We start from the raw sequence: 19,198 nt of genomic DNA, 5'->3' as shown, positions 1-19,198 counted from the left end.
CATTGTGCAACTGCATGCACAGATCTGTTTGCATCAATCTTAGTGAAGTTTTGGGAGCTGGTACTCTTCAGCCAGTTTCCTCTGATCCCTTAACTTCCCTAAGGAAGTATTATTTTAAAATACTCACCTCCTCAAAGATCAAGACATCCCGAATCATAGAATATTTTGGGTTGGAAGGGACCTTTAAAGGTCATCTAGTACAACTCCTCTGCTGTGAGCAGGGACATCTTCAACTAGATCATGTTGTTCAGAGCTCTGTCCCACCCTGAATATTTCTAGGACAATTTGTTTTGTTGTATCGGTTGGCTTCAATATTGCAATTTCCAGCTAACAGATTTCAGGAGTCCAGAAGCAAGGCTCACTTAATGCCACTGGTGGTTCAAGGAGAAGTCTGGGCTTGCTTAGACACAGGAACTACAGGTAGCCTACAGAAGATGAGACATGCTAACAGCCTTGCAGCACAAAAAATGCCAGAGAGGCAGGTAAAAATTGATGTAGAAACTGTTTTTCTTTCTCAAGAAAGAGAAGGCTGTAGGAATAGGCTACAAATGTTCTTAAGTTAATTAGATTGTGCAGTATTTAATCTATAATCTATCTCACTCTCAAGCAAAACAGATGACAGTAGAAATGATTTTGCCAAGTCCTATTTTATAGCTGTTATATTTGATTTGATGGCACTTCAACGTGTCGCTGAAATCCCAATTGCTTTAGAGGCATTTACTATGAGATTTGCAGTCTGAGGAAGCACATACAGTACTCTTTGGTTTCCAGCTCACTTGTTAGAATGCTTGATGATGGTTTTCTGCCTTGAGACTGTGTGTCTTGAAAGACAAAGAGCCCTTGACTAAAAGGGACATGGCAATTTCATAACAGCTTTCAGGAGTGGGCAGTGATGGCTCTAATATAAATTACATCAGGTTTAATCAGCTGCTGGGCTTCTGTACACAGGAAGTTTTTTAGATCCTTCACATATTGAATCAGAAGGAAACCACATGATGATTTTTTTTTTTTTTATCATGGAATAGAAATTCTTCGTTTTCATATGTTTAATTTTCACCTTTGGGAAAACCAAAAGCTTTTATCTGCAAAAGAAATGTGTGCCCTTCACAGCTGTAACCATACCTGAACTAGTGCTAATTCCTGGTACAAACAGGGAATTTTATTGGTGTATCTTGGCCTATATTCCCAAAGAGTTAAACAACTGCATATCACAGCTTGGAAGAAGCAGTTCTGCCTACTGTGCAGACCTGCCATGTTAGAGACTCAAAGGGCTGAATAAAAAGACAGCATCTCTTCTACCCTTTGGCACTCCCACCCTGTTTACTCCGCTGCCACTCTGATCACCAGAGGGATGCAAGACGTGCTCTCACCGGCGGTGCAGCCCTTTTAACACCTTCTTCTGCAAAGCCCTTCATGTACCATGGAGCTGGGACATGAGGTTTTTTACAATTAGCTTGTTCAGGGAACAGTCAAGAGCACAAACCTGCTCTTCTCTCCTCTCTACATTTAGTATCACACACAGATTGTGTATTATTTTTTTTAAGTAGCCACAAGCTGTATGATGATATGTCTAAAGGCAATGCCGAGCTGTCTCTGCCGATGAATCTGGCTGTGTTTCAGCATCTCTGATCATCTTTAGTACCGCTGCTGCGCAGGTCACCGTCCAGCTGCAATTTCCTCGGCCAAAGGTGAGAAGAAGGCTATAAAGGAGTAAGTTTCTCCCCCCGGCTCCCCCCGCCGCCGCTCACGGATGCGAGGGTGCAGGGATGCTCTCTCCCTTTTAGGAGGGATCTGGAGGGCTCGGATGGATGGGGAGAGGAGGAGGGCTGCTCCAAACACCGCCCTCCGCCGGGGGAGCGGCGGGCAGTGCGCGGCGGAGCGGGCGCGGGTGCGCAGTGCGCGCCGCAGTGCGCGGAGCGGGCGCGGGGCCGCGCCGCAGGGATGCTCGCCCCGCTCCTGGGCTCCGCGGGCTCGGGCTGGCTGCTGCTGGGTGAGTGCTCCCCCGACCCGCCTCGCCGGCCGGCTCTGTCCCTCTCCCCGCCCCTCTCCCTGTTCCCTCTTTCTTTCTCCGCAGCGGGTGGGGACCCGCTCCCCGCCTTGCCAGGGTGGCACCGGCCCGAAGCCTCCCAAGCGGCCCCGGGCCCGCGGTCTGGCTCCCCATGGCCGGCCCTGCTCCGGGATAAAGGGTATTCCGAGCTCTGTAAAGGGAGGAGGCGGGCGGGAGCATGGGGATGGCACGATCCTCGGCGCGATGCGTGCGGCCGAGCGCCGGCACCACGGGCCGCTACGGCGGCGGTGCAGAGAGCTCGGCGGGTGCATTACATAATATCTCTCCAACACTCCTGCTGGTTTGTGCCCATCTCCGGTAAATTTGTTGGGGCACTTTGTCTGTAGTGGGCATGTGAAGCTGGGCGGCGCGCTTGGAGCGGTATGGGCGTGTTGAGAGCTGATGGGCAGAGGGTGATGCTGGATCCCATTGTTTTGTGGGCAGGCAGTGACGATTCCAAGTGGGTCTGCATTAGGAAATTCTTGCAAGTCTGAAACAGGAGGATTTCTGTAAGGTATTTAAAGGTTCATCTTGAATTGATCTGCTGTGCTGATTTGAAATTGAGTCCTTTGAATCTGTGTGAAGTGTCTTTTCTAAAGAAAGGTAATGTTCAGTGTCTGTGCTATTTTCCCCTTTATGTATCAAAGAGCTTCCCTCTAGACAGGCAGACTTCCAAGGAGAAGAAGTGCAAAGGGGAAAATTATTTTAAAAGACAACATCTTAACATCATTAAGTAGATGTTCTGAGGGGAGTGTTGAAAATGGAAAAGATTGTAATTGTTTATGTTCATGTCTACTTGCTATTTTTGATTATGAAAAAGGATGTTTCGCACTGAAAAAAAGGGAACCTAAGATTGCTAGCCTGAATTTGCCTCTGAAAATATCCTGGTGGCTCTCATTAAAGGCAGTGGCCTTACAGCTACTTATATCAGCAGCTTAAATCAGCTGCTTTAGAACTGTAGCAAAACTCATGTGGTGAAATATGGCCCAGAGGGAATTACATGGGTGAAACAGAAAGGAGGACTTGGCTGGGAAGCTGTGGGCAAATGTTTGTCACTCTATTTTGGGCCCAAGGCCCCAGGGACTGCCCTGAGTCACATTACTGGTTGCACCAGGCTTGTTTATGATAACAGCAGGAGAACAGGACCCACTGGGAACAGATCTCCTGTGTAAGCTCCTACCCTCAGTCCTCCACATCTGCCCTGAGCTATTGATTTCTATGCTTCACATCTCAGTGTTTCTGCTGTGTCCCACCTCCTATCTCTTGTGCATCTGGCTATCCCAAATTGTGTGTCTGGGCACTTAATGCTGTGCTCTCTTTATTTTAGCATGGACATGACTTTGGCCCAATGTTTCTGTCTGCAGAATAGGTGCCCTCAGATGAGAGGTGTGCTGTTATTGCCTCTCGCAGTGGCACTGAGACGGATGCCACCACAGGTGATCTCTGGGAGACAGATCCCACCAGAGATCCAATGGCTCTGCCTGACCTGGCAGCAGCTGCTGCTCTCGTGTCTGGTTTTGGCTTTCTGGTGGCCCCATCCCATCAGTCATGTTGCAAAGGAGTCACCATGGCTGTGCTGATTTACTGAACAAGGGGCTCCTTGGCCGTTACATCCCAGTGAAGCATTCTTCTTTAATTCAAATTAATTTCTGATGCCATTAGAAAAGTTTTAATAAGTTGAGAACAGGTTTATAATGTTTATCTCAATGAAATAATGATAGAAGTTAGTGAAAGACAAAGCCAATTATTTCCTACTCTGCAGTCTTAGATGGTCTGATGGAAGCAGAGAGTGCTATACTAAACAAAGCACAAATCTAATGGCAAATTCCCTTAGGGATTTGAACATTGCTGGTTTGGTTGAAATTGTCCAAAAGTTCACCTTACCCTTTGAATCTCTGGGATTTCCTATTTTTACCCCTCTACTCTTCTCTTTCATGTGGCTGTAGCCATGAGCCTCTTGCATGCCCTGTCAGTCCTGCCTTACAGAAAAGAAGTCTTTGTTCTCTTGCCTCCTGGCAGCAGCTGGGGGCCAGGCAGGCACCTGCCTTCATGTGGAGGCACAAGAAGGGAAATCTGCCATCAGTGTCCCTTCCCACCAGCAGCAAGTGCATCTCCAAACATTTCTCAGTGCTTGTTTGTAAAGGGCTAGGAGGTTCATCTGAGGTTACAATAGACTTGTACAATCCCACTCCTGATCCTGGCTCTCATGCTGCGACACAGGAGTCCTTGGTGATGCTTTGTGTACAGAGGAGATGCCCAAGGCTGCTCAGCCCAGCCTGTGGAGTGCCAGGTGCTGCACTGGAGGCAAAGCTCATGATGTTGGTTGAAGTATATTTAGTTGCTTATATTCTCCATCCTTCTATTACTGCTCCATTTGAACATTTGCTAGATACTATCAAAAGGAAAGATTAGATATATTTGGATTTCCCTGCTACCTCACAGGAAAAGATAGGACATAGCAATTTTTCTCTGCTGCTCCTGACTAATCTGGACTTTATTTGATTCTTGTCTCAACAATAGAACTATGAATATTACAATTACATTCAAGTAATAAAAATAGGAGAGAAACTTTGAAGACAGATGGTAAACTGAATGAACTGAATACCCTCAGAAATAGGAAAGCTGACTTGTGAGTGAGCCAGAAACAAAGAAATACAACATTACATCAGTAAGAGTATAATTGCCCTTTTGATGTCACCAAATACTGTGGAGCACCAGAGGGTTTAAATGTTTAATCGTGAGTCCATTTCTGAGAGCACTTTGAGAGAAATACCTTGTTCTTCTTTCAGCACTGCACAGTTGCAATCAGCACCTGGATGTCTTAAAGGTAACTGGAGGCAAGTCTGGGTGAGATGGAAAGAGATGGTGAGGCAGGCATCCAGGGCAGCTCTTTTCCCATGGCTTTGTTCTTAACTTTGCTACATTATTTTTTCATATAGACCCAAATAAAATAACCTAATCACCCCCTTTCTTGATCAGAAATCAACATGAAAGAATTTGTTAATTTGTTATTTTATTTTTAAGCGCTCTGCATATATTCTTTGGGGATGGGCCAATACAAGTAATGAGGTTTCTTCCTTCACTGCTATTTCTGCCTCTTGTGCTACTGTGCAAAGCCAAAGCCCTGCATGTCCTTGGCACTGGGGACCCATCTGTCCCTGCTGTTGTCCCCTCAGGGCTGTGGGTGCCAGGAGCAGGGACAGCTCAGAGGAGGGACAGTGCAGGTCTCCACTCCTGCAGCTCACTGGTCTTGTCCCCTCTGGTGGTCCAAACTGCTTCATCCTCTCACCTCTTCTCCCACTGAGCAGGAGGGTTTACAGAGCTCAGGAACCCAGATACCTTCTTACCCTGTGAAACCACTCAAATAGAGTGGAGAAAGGTGTATCAGACAGCATGTGACTATGAAAAATACATGTAAGAATGCTTGAAATATACACATAAAATCCATTCATCCCCAGCAGGGACCCTCACACTCCTTTCCACACTCTCCTGCATTTTGCTGTGAGCCATGATTGGCTCTCCAGGAGCTTTTCTTCCCAGATATGCTGATTCAGAGTTTTTGCAAATCTCCTTTTTGGAGACTTCAAGGAACTGAGCGATGATTCCGTACAGCATGATACAGGGAAATGTTTTGCTGGGCTTGGATTTATTGTAGAGTGCCACTTACTGATGGTAAGTCATTTGCTGTGTCAAGCCTCCTTGCACCATAAACATTGTCACAGAGCCTCCCCGGTGACCTGAGGAGGGAAGGTGGATGAGGAAGCAGACCAGGGGCTTTGCCTCATTCTGCTTCTTCCTATACTCTGTATATAGGTAAAATTATAAATATTTTACCATCCTGCTGAAGACAGCACTATGGAAAAGATAGTAGCTGGTGGTGAGAAAGTAAGACACTGGGATGAGTGGGGAATTTTAGTCAGGAAAGTGTGTCAAAGCCACAGGGGCAGTTCAGCACCTGTGACCTGGTCCCCAGCTCCCTGCTGCAGCCACACTTCAGCACCCTTTACTCTCTGCCTGGGCTTTTGCAAGCAGTGATGTAGCTGCTGCAGCTGCAGTGTATAGCAGATAATTCAGAAAAGCATGGCTGAAAATCCAGCCCCTTCTAGTCCTGGGCTGAGTCCACAGCACGGTTTTGGCAAGACCCCATGGTGATTCCCCACAACCCCCAAATTAATCAGCCACACAGGGGGTTTTTCTGTCTTCTGTGTTGTGTGGGATATTCCAATCTCATGAACGTGGAAAGAAGCTAAATCCAACCAACCTGTCCAAGTCATTTTCTTCCACACCACAGGAAGAGATTATCACTTGTCAAAAAAAAGTGTGTCATTCAATGGAAACCATGGTTTCTCTAGGAAAGCCCCAGTTCAGGGAGGAAAAGCCTTTTTGTTCAGACCTGTGTGCCATGGTTTTGCAAGACTGCAGCTCACATTTCCATTTGCTCAACAAAGTGGCTTTGGTTGTGTAGATAAAATCTCAGAGACACCACATGTGAACTGCAGTGAGGAGTTTCCACTAAGCACTGTGCAGTCAAGCTGCAAAATCTGTGCTGGATGAGTTGACCTCTTTGAGAGTAAAATGCTCCAAAGGCACCTGGGGCTTTTTAGGTGACTTTTCCCTCTGAGGTCAAGTGTGTCACTTGGCCCAGGAGCAAAAATTCCAAATGCTGGGTTATTCGGAAAAACAACCCCAGCAGAGGGTCTTTTGTCCACTGTTGCCTGTGGCAGAGGTGGAGGGTTACCTGTGTAAATCCATCTTTTAGTGGCCAGATTCTAAGAGACCTCTCACTGCTTTCACTGCTGAGAGTTTTGATGATGGCAAGGAGGGGAGCATCAGTCCCACACCTGGGAACAGATACTTGGTTGCTCCACCTGGCTGCCTGAGTTTGTGTTTTGACCACAGAAGGACAGCCACTCCAAAGCTATCAGTCAGATCAGTCACTGCAATGGGATTTTGTGTTCTGCTAGAGGAGGTTTAAGTTAGATATCAGGAAAAATTTCTTCATGAGAGGGGTGGTCAGACATTGGAACAGGTTGCCCAGTGAAGTACTGGAGCTGTTGTCCCTGCAAGTGTTCAAGACACATATAGATGTGGTGCTAGGGGATGTAATTTAGTGGTGGGCTTAGCAGTGCTGGATTTATCATTGGTCTCAATGACTTTTGAGGGTTTTTCCAACCATAATGATTCTATTATTCTGTAATTATTAAGATATAACTTTGGATCAAGAAGAAGAAGCACTGAGGTGGCAGGAACCTGGTGTGTGGTGCTATGTAAGCTGATTTTTCCACAGAAGTGTGACTCCCTGCTGTGAACATACTTTCATGTGGGAAAGTTTTAGAAACTACTAGAAAATCTTCCAAGTTTCCTCTCAGATTTGCTTATGACTAATCCAGATCCTGCTTAATTGGATGCCAATATGATGTCTCAGCCATGCTATTTCTTTTTCCCCGATGTGTTCACCCCAGACAATGGCACAGCCTCCTCTCTGGGACAGTTGCTCATGTGGCAGATCTGCCCCATCCTATCTGCTCCTGGGGCTGTGCCCCCTCTTTATCCTGGCTTCTTTTGCCATTGGAAAGGATGGGATTTCCCTGCTGAGAGCACGGGCAGTGGGTGGATGGGTGCAGAAGGCACCACAGCTCACTTTGGGCCACTGCTTGACCTGCTGTTGGACAGAAAATTGCACAGCTTTCACCTTCTTTCCTGGGCAAGCCACTGTGCTTGTTCATGGCTGAGAATCAAAGGGGCTGGCTGAAATGACCTTTCCTTCTCCCACCAGCCATTAGGAAATTGAGGCTGAGCTGCCCCTGTGCACAAGGTAGAGCAGCCCTGGGCTGTGCCCACCCATCTGGGCCAGTGATGGTGCCTAGGGAGGGACAGGAGCTCAGGAACAACCTTCTCAGGGAAGGGCCTGCACAGGGTAAGAGTCAGAGTCCTGCTCCTCTTTGCCTCCAGAGCAACAAGCAACTCCTTTCCAAGGGCTATGAATTCCCTAAAATCAGCATCAGGAGCCATAGTGACATCGCTGTGACCGCTGGGGTGTCCCACTCACTGCTAGATGGCCCCAGCCAAAAGCTACAGCAGGGAAAGCACTGAGACCTTTGCTAAGCTGGCATTCTTTTTTTCCCCCATCTCCAAAGGCAAGTATGAGCTGTTCAGCACAGGAACCAGCACGCAGATTGCTAAATTGATCTAACTTTTTTTTTTTTTCTCCTTTGGAAAATTATCTAGGAAAGAGTCAATCATCCTGCTGTTGATTGAAGTGAGTTGGAGGTGATCTAAGCAGTCAAATTATAGAAGGCAGGAATGATGCAGACTTAATGTCTTCTTTTCAGAAATGCTTAGTTATAAGAAGTGGAGAGGATATTATTTAGTTTGTTGTAAAAGTCTTCGCAATGATGGACAAAAAAAGACAAATATATCAGAAGCCCTTTTGAAATGTTAAATATACTTTATTTAGTATCGCCAACTGCCGGAGATTGGGATTTTCCCTTTTTTTTTCTCTCAGGGAATTTTGTACCATTTGATGCCCAAGAGATGATAACAACTGGTTCTTAAGAGAACAAAATCTGTGGGTGGGAGGAGGAGGAGGGGATTTATTCTGGCCAAGATATTGATCTGACCACAGAAATAATCTCATCCATACGTAGACTGGGTGTGCAGAGAGAATCATTCCATGACACATGTCTGCAGGATTTCTCCCCAAATTTTATACAGTCAAAACCCAAAGAGTGGCACTGCTTCAAAGTACATTGGTCTAGAGTTGAGCAACCCCTAGTGTTCAGTTTTCCATTGGATCCAAATTTCTTTGCTTCTGATTAGTTAGATCTTGGTTCTTTGATTTTCTTATCAGTCCTTTCCCGGACCAGATGTCTTCACCGTTGCAAGAGGTGGCTGTGACGTTGCAAGAGGTGGCCTGTGATGGTGGATGTTCTGTAGGTGGCCACATTCTGTTAAATGTTCCGTGGCCTTTTATCTTTCTGGGTATCTTTGGGCTTCTCCAAATCTGATGGTATGCTAAGCTCATCTCCTTAGAGTGATGTTACATCTCCCGAAAAAACCTAAAGAAAATTCCTTTCTCCAAGGTAAAGTCAAGACAAGCGTAACTAGAGAGACAAAATAAAAATGTAAAAGTTATAAACTTTCCAGCAGTTCAGTCTTTTACTACTTCTCACCGTGGGTGAGCCTTAGCTTGTAGGAGCAGTGGTTAAACCTCGTCAACACCTGACATCACTGGAAAAGGGCTCTCAGCATGTACTGGGTGCCCCAGGGGAAAACCCAGAGCCCTGAGCCCCTCTGAGGGAGCCTCTCCCAGCTGTTTGCGGGAGCCTGGCTGCTGCTGCACAGCCGCGGCCGTTTTTTTGCCGTTATTTTGCGTGTTTTTGCTACATTTTAGTAGGACACCCAGCGCCTGCCAGGACCCCGTGGTGCTTCTGCCTCTGCCACCGCTTAGGGCTCAGTGCTACACGTTGTTTGCCAGCGCGGGTGTGCGGGGCTGAGCCGTTCCAGCGCCGCTCCGAGGCTGTGCCCGCTGCCGTTCCACATTCCGGAGGGCGCCGGCCCGGCTGCCCCCGGGCGCTCCCCTCTCCGCTCCCTCCGCAGCGCCCCCCGCAGGCGCCCCGGGGAATCCCTGCCCCGCCCGCGCGGCCGGGAGCCAGCGGCGCCCCCGCTGGCCGTGCGCGGAACTGCAGCGCAGGGACAGGCTGGGCCAGCGCAGCGGCTCTGAGCGCTGGCCGCCGCTGCTGTGCTTGGTTTGCCTGCTCACACACGCGTAAAGAACTGCTATTGCTTTCCATGTCTTTGCCTGGAAGCCCCTTAATCTGAAATTTCTACTAATTCGGAGGGAAGGGGGGCATATTTTCCATTCCAAGGGAGGTTTCTGCCTTCCTTGGCAGACACCTGCCTTTCAAACCAAGATGCCAATACAGCTCAGTTTTAGGTAAAACACTTCTCCATAACTCCAGGTAATCTCATTCAGAATTATCTTTTCTTCAGCCGACTGTTCAAATAGCTCCTTGGAGCTGAGAGCAGCTTGTGGCTAGCCTGTGAGCACCAGCTTGTAAAAGCTCACCCAAGTTGTGCCAGTGTCCTGATGTCCCCTGAACCTTTGTTCACTGTGGGTCTCCCTTGCACACTCACTCATGTTGCTACAGGGCAGGGACACCTGCCACTGTCCCAGGCTGCTCCAAGCCCTGTCCCACCTGGTCTTGGACACTTCCAGGAATGGGGCAGCCACAGCTTCTCTGGGCAACCTGTGCCAGGGCCTCAGCACCTTCACAGGGAACCAGGGTTTTGAGATGCTGGAGCAGCGTCGCCAGTGACCTCCTCCCTCTGTCTCCTTGGAATACCCAAGTTCTGCTTTTTTTTCTGCTTGAAAAGGGTCTTTTTGTGCCGCCACCTCCTCCAGCCTGAATATCCCGCAGCTGAGAGGCTGCTGAGTGTGGTGTGATGCTCTGACCTGCCAACAACAATTCAGGGCTGTGTTTCCTTTCAGGAAAGGCATTTACATATCCTCTATTCACTTTACTTGGTTAAATATATTTGAAAAGGCAAAAGCTCCGTGTCATTGAGACTGCAGAATGAGCCGACTGGGGGCCCCCTCCATTGTAACCCTTTAGAACCCGAACCCTGTTCCAGCATTTTGGAGGCTTAAAATATCCCCAAAAAAGAGATTTTAAGGCTGTTTTTGCAGCAGGTATGGGGAAGAAGGCTGGAGACAGGCAAAGCCCTGACAGAAGTCAGCAAAAATGTGCTATTTACATTTGAACTGAAAATTCACTTATATGGAGCCACAGACTGACTTGAAGAGAGTTTGCAAAATTTAGCATGGACAGAAATGTCTTCAGGGTGACTTGAAAGTACCTGTGAAAACAGGAGAGCAAAAGCAAGTTACAGCAGTGTCAGGCACAGAAGGGTGCAGGGTGCTTCAGGGTGTGTGATCAGGAAAGGGAACTTTCTAGAAACAAAAACAGAAATAACCTAATTGCTGCTTTAGTTAACAAAATAAATAAAAAACCCTGAAGCAACAACAAAGATCCTGAAACATAAACCGTGTGTTTAAAAATCATTCAAACAATGTAACTGCTTGTTATTAGTGCCAGGACAAAAAAAAAAAAAAAAAAAAAAAAAAATCAGCAAAGTGTTTAATTTGGAATATTTAAGGACATCTCAAATCACAGCCCAACTACAGATTTCTGAAAAACCCTCCATGAGATGATGCCACATCCCTACTTTTCCCTCATTTTCCAGGCCCTTGCTGCCAGGGGAACAGGAGCTGGGTGTGGGATGTGGTTGGGGTCTCTGGCTGGTGATGCCAGCCCTGCTGACATGCCAGGGTGCAGGAGAGACCCCCTTGGACTGGGCCAGGACACGGCCCCTGCACCTCACTGTGTGCTGCACCTACCATGCTCAGCTGCAATGTGGAGACTACTTCTGGGTGCCTGTAAAATATTCTGAGGATGACAGCTGGGAAGAGATGCATAAGCAATAAATTCATCATCATGGGTTTATTTTTGTTACCTTGCCATCACTTGGCATTCCTGTGGTGTAAGGAAATTGAGGGCTAGAGGGAGAGGAGGAGGCAGAAACACTTGGCCAGTAACATAATATTAATGTTCCTAATTATTCCATTAATCCTCTCTTTGTGCTGTATGCTTTCTTCCTACTGCTCTTTGGAAGTGGTCAAAAATGTGGGCTGTATAAACATAAAAGTGTAGTATCTGACCAGAAGATATAGAAAAGAGACTACTAAAAAGACACACAAAGCAGTAAAGTTCCCCTTTCTTACACATTATTTGAATTAGTGGTGTTTTTTTATTTCTACTTGAGGCACAGTTTTCCATGGATGGGCCTTCAGGAATGTAGAGATACTGTTGGCAGATTTCTGTTCTGTAACTGAAGCTATCGCTCTGGTTTATGGGAATGTCCTGAAAACCATAGCAGCAACTGGGTTTTTTTGAGTTATGCTCAGAATTTTTTGAAGTGGAACTTTTCCATAAAGCAATGGAAGCTCCCAGACTATCTCAGCTCTGTGTGGTTTCCTGGTGGTACAGCTTCATTTAGCTGCTCTGATGACTCTATGTAAAGTCATAGAATAATTTGTGTTGGAAAGGACCTTTAAAATTCATCTAGTTTAATGCCCCTACAATGAGCAGACATCTTCAACTAGACCAGGTTGTACCAAGCCCTGTCCTACCTCACCTTGAATATTTTCAGGCTGAGCCATTCCTAGCTGCTCTGGGCAACCTGTGCCAGTGTGTCATCACCTTCCTTATAAAAAATCATTCCTTATATCTGAATTGGCTATCTTTTAGTTTAAAACCATTACACATGTCGTATCCTGTATTCTGGCTATAAGCAGCAATGTTTAAAATTCAATCTTAATCTGCATTTCTCATTAATTTTGATAAAGTATAAAAACATAGAGAAATTCCATAGATTACTCTCTTTTATAGAGCTCTTTAACTTTGTCTGGGAGCATTAAATGCACTGTGATTTACTGATACGTCGTATTTTTTTTTTTTTTTCCTGGATGGGTCAGGTCTCAGCCAAAACCCAGAAAAGTTATTTGAAGTCTTTCCACTGATTTTACTGGTAGGTGGGTCTCACTGACAGAGCAAAAAAGGTGAAGTCTAATTTCCTTTGTACTTGTATAAATATCCCTTCTCAATGCTTTCTCTCGGCTGTGAGTCCAAAAAATTCAGTTGTCTTCCCATAAAGCTCTGTCCCCATCACTCTCCCCTGCAAATTATCTGGCAGAAAATTCTGGGGCAGGGGGAAAGCTTTCATTCAGTTTATTACTTAGAGTATGCTTACATTGTTTTTCCCTCAAGATAGGCAGCCCACATCCATCTTCCTCTCTTTGTTCTGCCTCAGATATCTCCAATGGCTATGTCAGAGTGACTCTATATGCTATGCACTGCAATGAAAGCAAAACAAGAGAAAGGGAGCTACTGCTCAGGGTATTTACAGAGGAGGTAAAAGGGTCAGACTGTACCATGAAACACACGTTTTACACAATCTCACCACTTTTGCTGAGGGTATATTGCCCCTGGTGAGCTTCATCTTGGTAGGCAAGACCAGCCCTTACCAGCAGGAGCTTGAAAGAAGAGCTCCATAGCACAGTATGTTGGTTTTAATCCAATATTCATTTGCAAACAGTATTCCCATGTCCCCTTTAGGGCATTTCAGCATGAACACAAAAATGGTGAGACTGTGGACTGCTGACACTGAAGCACCTAGCCAGCCCAGGGCTGTTCACACACCTGAAATATTTTCCTGACTACAAGGATTTTGCCAAGCTGTGGCTCATAAAGAACAAAGAGGCAGGAATCTGAGCTGGTGAATATTGCTGAGGTCCCATTAAGCCAGCACTGTGATGCTGATTTGCACCTGCAGACCATTCAGTCTAGTACTCCCTGCCCTACTCCTGCATTTTGATGAATTAAGCCTGATTGCAGAACACCCCCCATGTGACTCAAAGAAGTGATATTTGACAATCTTGCTTGAAAGCTCATTAAATAATCTATTCATTCATGAGTATTAAGTGTTCTTTGAGAATTCTCCATTACAAACTCCAATATCACAAGTAAAATTTGGGACAGGTCAGACAGAAACTTTGTTAACTATTGTAATAGTAAGTCTTCAGACAGCTCCTCACCCTCTCCTCCCCCCTTTTCTGCCAAGCAGTTGTGGAAATCCAGCCAGGAAAAAAAGGAGTTGAGGAAAACAATAATTTCAGTGTTAATAATGCCAGATATTTAGCCTCTGGAAAGGAGGACCCCTCAAATGCCTTCCTAACAGCCAGAGTCCGAAGCAGGAATTGAACAGTGAAAAATGAACAGTAAATAATGTGATGATATGGAGCAAAGGCTCCCGGGGGCCCGGGGTGGCACACCCATGTTATCTTTGCTCAGGAGTGGGGAGTTGGAAGCTATCAGACACTGCTGGCTTCCAGTTGAAAGGAATGTTCTTGTAGTTGAGAGTATCTCAGCCAGATGTCTCAAATGTAAATGTTAGTAATTTACCATGACAAATGAAATTCAAAGTTCTGGTCTTGTTATTTTGAGTGTAAATTAACAAAACCTGGTTTGGGCTGCAATACCGGGGTGTTGGGTTTTTTCTTTTAACACATATAGCAATATAAGGATGATGTTGGCAATAGTTACTCTCTTACTGTTTTATTGATTATGAGGATTTGTATTTATTCTACTCTATCATCACGGAACGTTTTGGGTTGGAAGGGTCCTTTGAGGTCATCCAGTTCCAATCCCTCTGCCATGGGCAGGGACACCTTCCACTAGACACCAGGTTGCTCCAAGCCCCATCCAACCTGGCCTTGGGCACTTCCAGGGATGGGGCACCCCCAGCTTCTCCAGCCTGTTCCAATGTCTCACCACCCTCACAGGGAAGAATTTCTTCCCAATATCCCATCTAACCCTGCTCTCTGTCAGTGTGAAGCCATTACCCTTTGTCCTGTCCCCATCTGCTCATTTAATTATCTGCCGATATCCGACCTATGGAGTTTCTAGTTCAGCAGACTTGAAGAGGTACCACAGACTTTCTGTGTCAGAAACTTTCTTTTAGGATGACTTTTCCTAAAGAAAAAAAAAAAAAAAAAAAAAAAAAAAAAGCCGTTTCTAATTTTAAACCGCGCAGTTGCAGAAAGGTTTTACAGTTTTACACCCAAAAGCGTTGCTTCGAGCCTGTAAATCCTCCAGTATGACAGAGATGTGCGAAAGTGCTGCAATATTCAGGCGCGGAGAGGGTGCGTTTTTCCTCACTGGGCGTGCGGAACCTCAAGGGTTACAGCGGGCATCGCTGCTGCTGCTGCGCTAATACAGCCTAAGCCGATATTAGCCAAGCTTAACTTCTTTCAGCCGTTTGCAGATGGGAGGGGGAGGGACGCCCCGGAGTCAGCAGTTCTGTGCGGGGATCGGCGGGGCAGAGCCCCGGCCATGAGCTGGGCGGGCAGCGGAGGCACCGGCGGATGGTGAGTGCGGCGGGGCTCCGAGCCGCTGCTCCCTGCGAGCCCGGCGGGGCCCGAGCGGGGCCCGGCAAGGCTCGGGTGGCTCTGGGAGGGCCGGGGGGCTCCAGACGCGATCCCCATCCCCGGGCGGCTCCCGGGGCCCGCAGGCTCCGCCGGAGCCGGGCTCGGGGATGCCGGGCAAAGCCAAGGCGCAGAAAGCGAGCGGCCGGAGAGCTGCGGTGCACGGAGACCCCGGTGCTGCCGGGTGGGTGGGCTCGTTCCGGGGGACGGTGCGGGACGGATCTCGGGGTCACTCAGGATGGATCTCGGGGTCACTCAGGATGGATCTCGGGGGGTCATTCAGGATGGATCTCGGGGAGTCACTCAGGATGGATCTCGGGGGGTCATTCAGGATGGATCTCGGGGTCACTCAGGATGGATCTCGGGGGGTCATTCAGGATGGATCTCGGGGTCCCTCAGGATGGATGTCGGGGTCACTCAGGATGGATCTCGGGGTCACTCAGGATGGATCTCGGGGGGTCATTCAGGATGGATCTCGGGGTCCCTCAGGATGGATCTCGGGGGGTCACTCAGGATGGATCTCGGGGTCCCTCAGGATGGATCTCGGGGTCACTCAGGATGGCTCTCAGGGTCATTCAGGATGGATCTCGGGGTCACTCAGGATGGATCTCAGGGGGTCATTCAGGATGGATCTCGGGGTCACTCAGGATGGCTCTCGGGGGTCACTCAGGATGGCTCTCAGGGTCATTCAGGATGGCTTTCGGGGGGTCCCTCAGGATGGATCTCGGGGGTCACTCAGGCCGGATCTCGGGGTCACTCAGGATGGATCTCGGGGGTCACTCAGGATGGATCTCGGGGGGTCACTCAGGATGGCTCTCGGGGGTCACTCAGGATGGCTCTCGGGGGTCACTCAGGATGGCTCTCGGGGGGTCCCTCAGGATGGATCTCGGGGGGTCACTCAGGATGGCTCTCGGGGGTCACTCAGGATGGCTCTCGGGGGGTCACTCAGGATGGCTCTCGGGGGGTCACTCAGGATGGATCTCGGGGTCACTCAGGATGGATCTCGGGGGTCACTGACATGTGCCTTTGGCAGTTTCCCGGTGTTTCCAGCAGCCTCAGAGGGGGAAAAGCTCCTGCCCAGCTCTGGCTGGAGTTCCCAGTGCTGGAGGCAACCGGCCCGTTGGTCCCGCGTGGACTGCAGGGCTCCAGGGTGACAGCCTGGAGCACCCCTGGGCACCCCTGGGATCAGCGATGAGGGCAGCTCTACCTGCACCCAGTCAGGCATGGGGGCAAGTTCACTGGGATGCAGAGCCTGGCATCTGGGACTTCCCTGGAAGACTCTGCCTCTCTTAGTTCATTGCCCCAAATCCTTCACCCTACCTATCAGGGCTTGTTTCCTACAGCAGAAGCTCTGTGGAGCATGTCACACCTGTTCAGTTGTGGTTGACCTCAAATCCTGTGTTGAGTTTTGGGCCCCTCACTCCAAGAAAGACATTGAGGTGCTGGATTGTGTCTAGAGAAGAGCTGAGGAAGGGTGCGGAGCACAAGCTGGATAAGGAGCAGCCAGGGGAGCTCAGCCTGGAGAAAAGGAGGTTCAGAAGGGACCTTATCACTCTACAGAGGAGGGTGAAGCTAGCTGGAGAGGTTGGTCTCCTCCCAAGTAGTAAATGGAGGAACTAGATTAAGTGACCTCAAGGTGTGCCAGGGGAACTTTAGGTTGGATATTAAGAACAATTTCTTCACCAGAAGAATATTTCAGCCTTTGAAGAGGCTGCCCAGGAGAATGGTGCAGTCCCTATCCATGGAGGGATTTAACAGACATGTAGATATGGCACTTTGGGACATGGTTTCGTGACAAGCCTGGCAGTGCTGGGAATGGTTAGGCTTGATAATCTTAGAGGGCTTTTCCAACCTAAATGACTCTGGAATTCTGTGACATCCTGCTGGTTTCTATACTTTCTGTGTCTCAAATTTCAACCACCCAGACATCAGTGCTGTCTCTTTGCAATGTATGTCTCTGCCTGAGGGATCTCCTGGGACTGGTGACAAAACTTGCCTTTGCCAAAGCTATGCAGCAGTGGTAGGTTGCAAGCATTCAGTGTGTACTGTGTGATGTTGTTCCTAATTCCATGCTGTGCATTCACACTTCCCTCATGCAGAGAACCATGAGTGTACTCCATCCACATGGGAAGAGCCTGCTGCTGTGCTGGGTGTGAGAGCTCATAGGGGTGCACCTTGGTGTCAGGGACAGAACATGAAAACCTTATCTGTAGCCATGAAATCCCCTATCTGGACATGGTGTGGTTTCTTGCTTGCTGTGTTGTATATGTGCCTGTTGCTGGTGCATTCCATCCTTTGGCGTGCTGGGGACAGAGCAGGTTGGGGATGTGAAGAGAATGGGAGGATGGTGCTTTCAGCAGTTTCAGAGAGCCTCCTGGAAGGTGGAGGGTCCCTGCCTGCTCCTGGGGGTGTACCATGTCAGGCATGGCCCCAGGTACAGCTGCAGAGGTGGCTGTGTGCACTGTGGGGCCTCCTGAGAAAGAAAACTTTCTGCACCTGGGCAGTGAGAGCATCCCTAACACCAGGACCCTTTCTGCAGTAATCACTCTGCTCTTACTGATACCATGCAAGAGAGAAACAGCCAGTTGTGCTCCTTTAAAAGCATAGTGATACTCTTGAGCACAGAAGAGATTATTTTGAGAAGCTCTGGCTCTTGCAGGCAGTGTGTTTGAGTTCTGCCTGGAGGCTACTGGCACAGGGCCCGGGCAGGCAGAGGGCACGACAGGAACCAGCAGGTCTGTGCAGCGGGCAGGGCTGCTGCATCACACTGCCCTGACTGCTGTCCCTGCTGCTGTCCCCCACCTGCACTGGGAGGGGGCAGTTGCCTTCCTTTGGGCTTTTGGCACATGGCCTGCCTCTTTATTTTCTTGCCCCTTACTGTGCTGCAAGGTTGCCAAATAAGCCTTGAACAACTTTCAAAGCTGCCTTCAGTTCCTGGTTTGTTTGGGATAAAACTTGGAGCAGATTCAGGCAGTCACAGCTCTATGTGCACAGGGTCTGGATAAAACTCTGCTATGTATTTAACCTTTGGTAGCCCCTCACTCCTTCCCATCTGTGCAGACAGGGTCCTTTAGAAAATCACTACAACGACAGGCCCAGGTTGGATGGAGCCCTGAGCAATCTGACCTAGTGAAGGGCATTCTGCCTGTTGTGTGGGGGATGGCTGGATGATCTTCAATATCTCCTCCAACTCATTTGTGATTCCATGAACTTGCAGGGCACTTTCTTGTTAACTAACCTGGTCTAATTACAGTCAGCTTACACTAAGAGAGGGATACAACTGTATTTGTTATACTTAGTGATGCTACTGTTACTTTTTTGTAAACTCTCATTTTGATGTCATTTTCTCATTTCAGTTTCCAGTGTGACAGTTGTAATATTGTCTTTGTGGGCATGTGTTTGACACAGAGCTGGCAGAGCCTTTCAGTCCTCTCCTTTTTCATATGGCTTTGCTTTAACTGCAGTAGCAGGTCAGTAAGTATTGGAACTCTTCAAGCTGTAGGATTGGCATAAAGAGAATTGCTCCTTATAATAATAAAGGCAGTGTTTAGCTAAGATATGGCCCAAACTGTGAGGTCTCTCTCTACATCTGCAGCAGAAGATGAAAATCTGTGGTGTGATAATGCACAGGCAGCCTCCTGCAGACAGCAACAGGCCAGATTTCCAGGATCTTCATGGCTGGAGGCAATGTCAGCTGCAGTCTGGCTTGCTTAGCCCTGCTGTGAACACTTGCTGCATAACTGTTGATATTGCAGAAAGCAACACAGAATTGAAGTTTGGCCAAGTATTTTGGTCCAGTCTGAGCTGTCAGAGAGACAAGGCAGGTAAACACCTGGCTTGGAAGTGGTATTCAAAACATTCCTGTCCTTCCCTATTCTCTGCAGGACTAACTCTGGGCATGCCACTGTGTCATGTCCTAAGCATTATGGAAGATTTTCTGTTATGAGCTTGTTTAGTTTTCTGTGTCACTTTGGATGAAGCACTCCCATGCTTGCTTGAATGCAACTGGCTGGCAGGATCCTCAGAGTGTTATTCAGAAACCATTTACTCTGGTACTGCTGCCAAAATAAACGTCAGCAATGAACCCAAACAGGTTTGCAGCTGGA

General features: G+C 48.0%; 1 protein-coding gene across 5 annotated transcripts in view; it reads left to right on the top strand.

Moving 5' to 3' along the window:
• Positions 1 to 1,878: 1,878 nt before the first annotated feature.
• ACSL6 (acyl-CoA synthetase long chain family member 6) overlaps positions 1,879 to 19,198 on the top strand; it is a 57,881-nt gene continuing 40,561 nt past the window's right edge. For 3 of the 5 annotated variants that reach the window (XM_021549494.3, XM_021549495.3, XM_031506013.2), the window contains exon 1: positions 1,879 to 1,990. In XM_021549494.3, coding sequence (XP_021405169.1) covers positions 1,942 to 1,990 — 49 coding nt within the window. In that variant the 5' untranslated portion in view covers positions 1,879 to 1,941. Of the gene's footprint in view, positions 1,991 to 2,543; positions 2,562 to 14,861; positions 15,036 to 19,198 lie in introns of those variants that run through there. The other 2 variants (XM_077786700.1, XM_077786699.1) reach the window with 2 other exon arrangements.

Source organism: Lonchura striata, chromosome 15 (assembly GCF_046129695.1).
Source record: "Lonchura striata isolate bLonStr1 chromosome 15, bLonStr1.mat, whole genome shotgun sequence".
Taxonomy (NCBI): domain Eukaryota; kingdom Metazoa; phylum Chordata; class Aves; order Passeriformes; family Estrildidae; genus Lonchura; species Lonchura striata.
The sequence above is the reverse complement of the archived record's forward strand: the minus strand, read 5'-3'. Positions and strand labels throughout refer to the sequence as shown.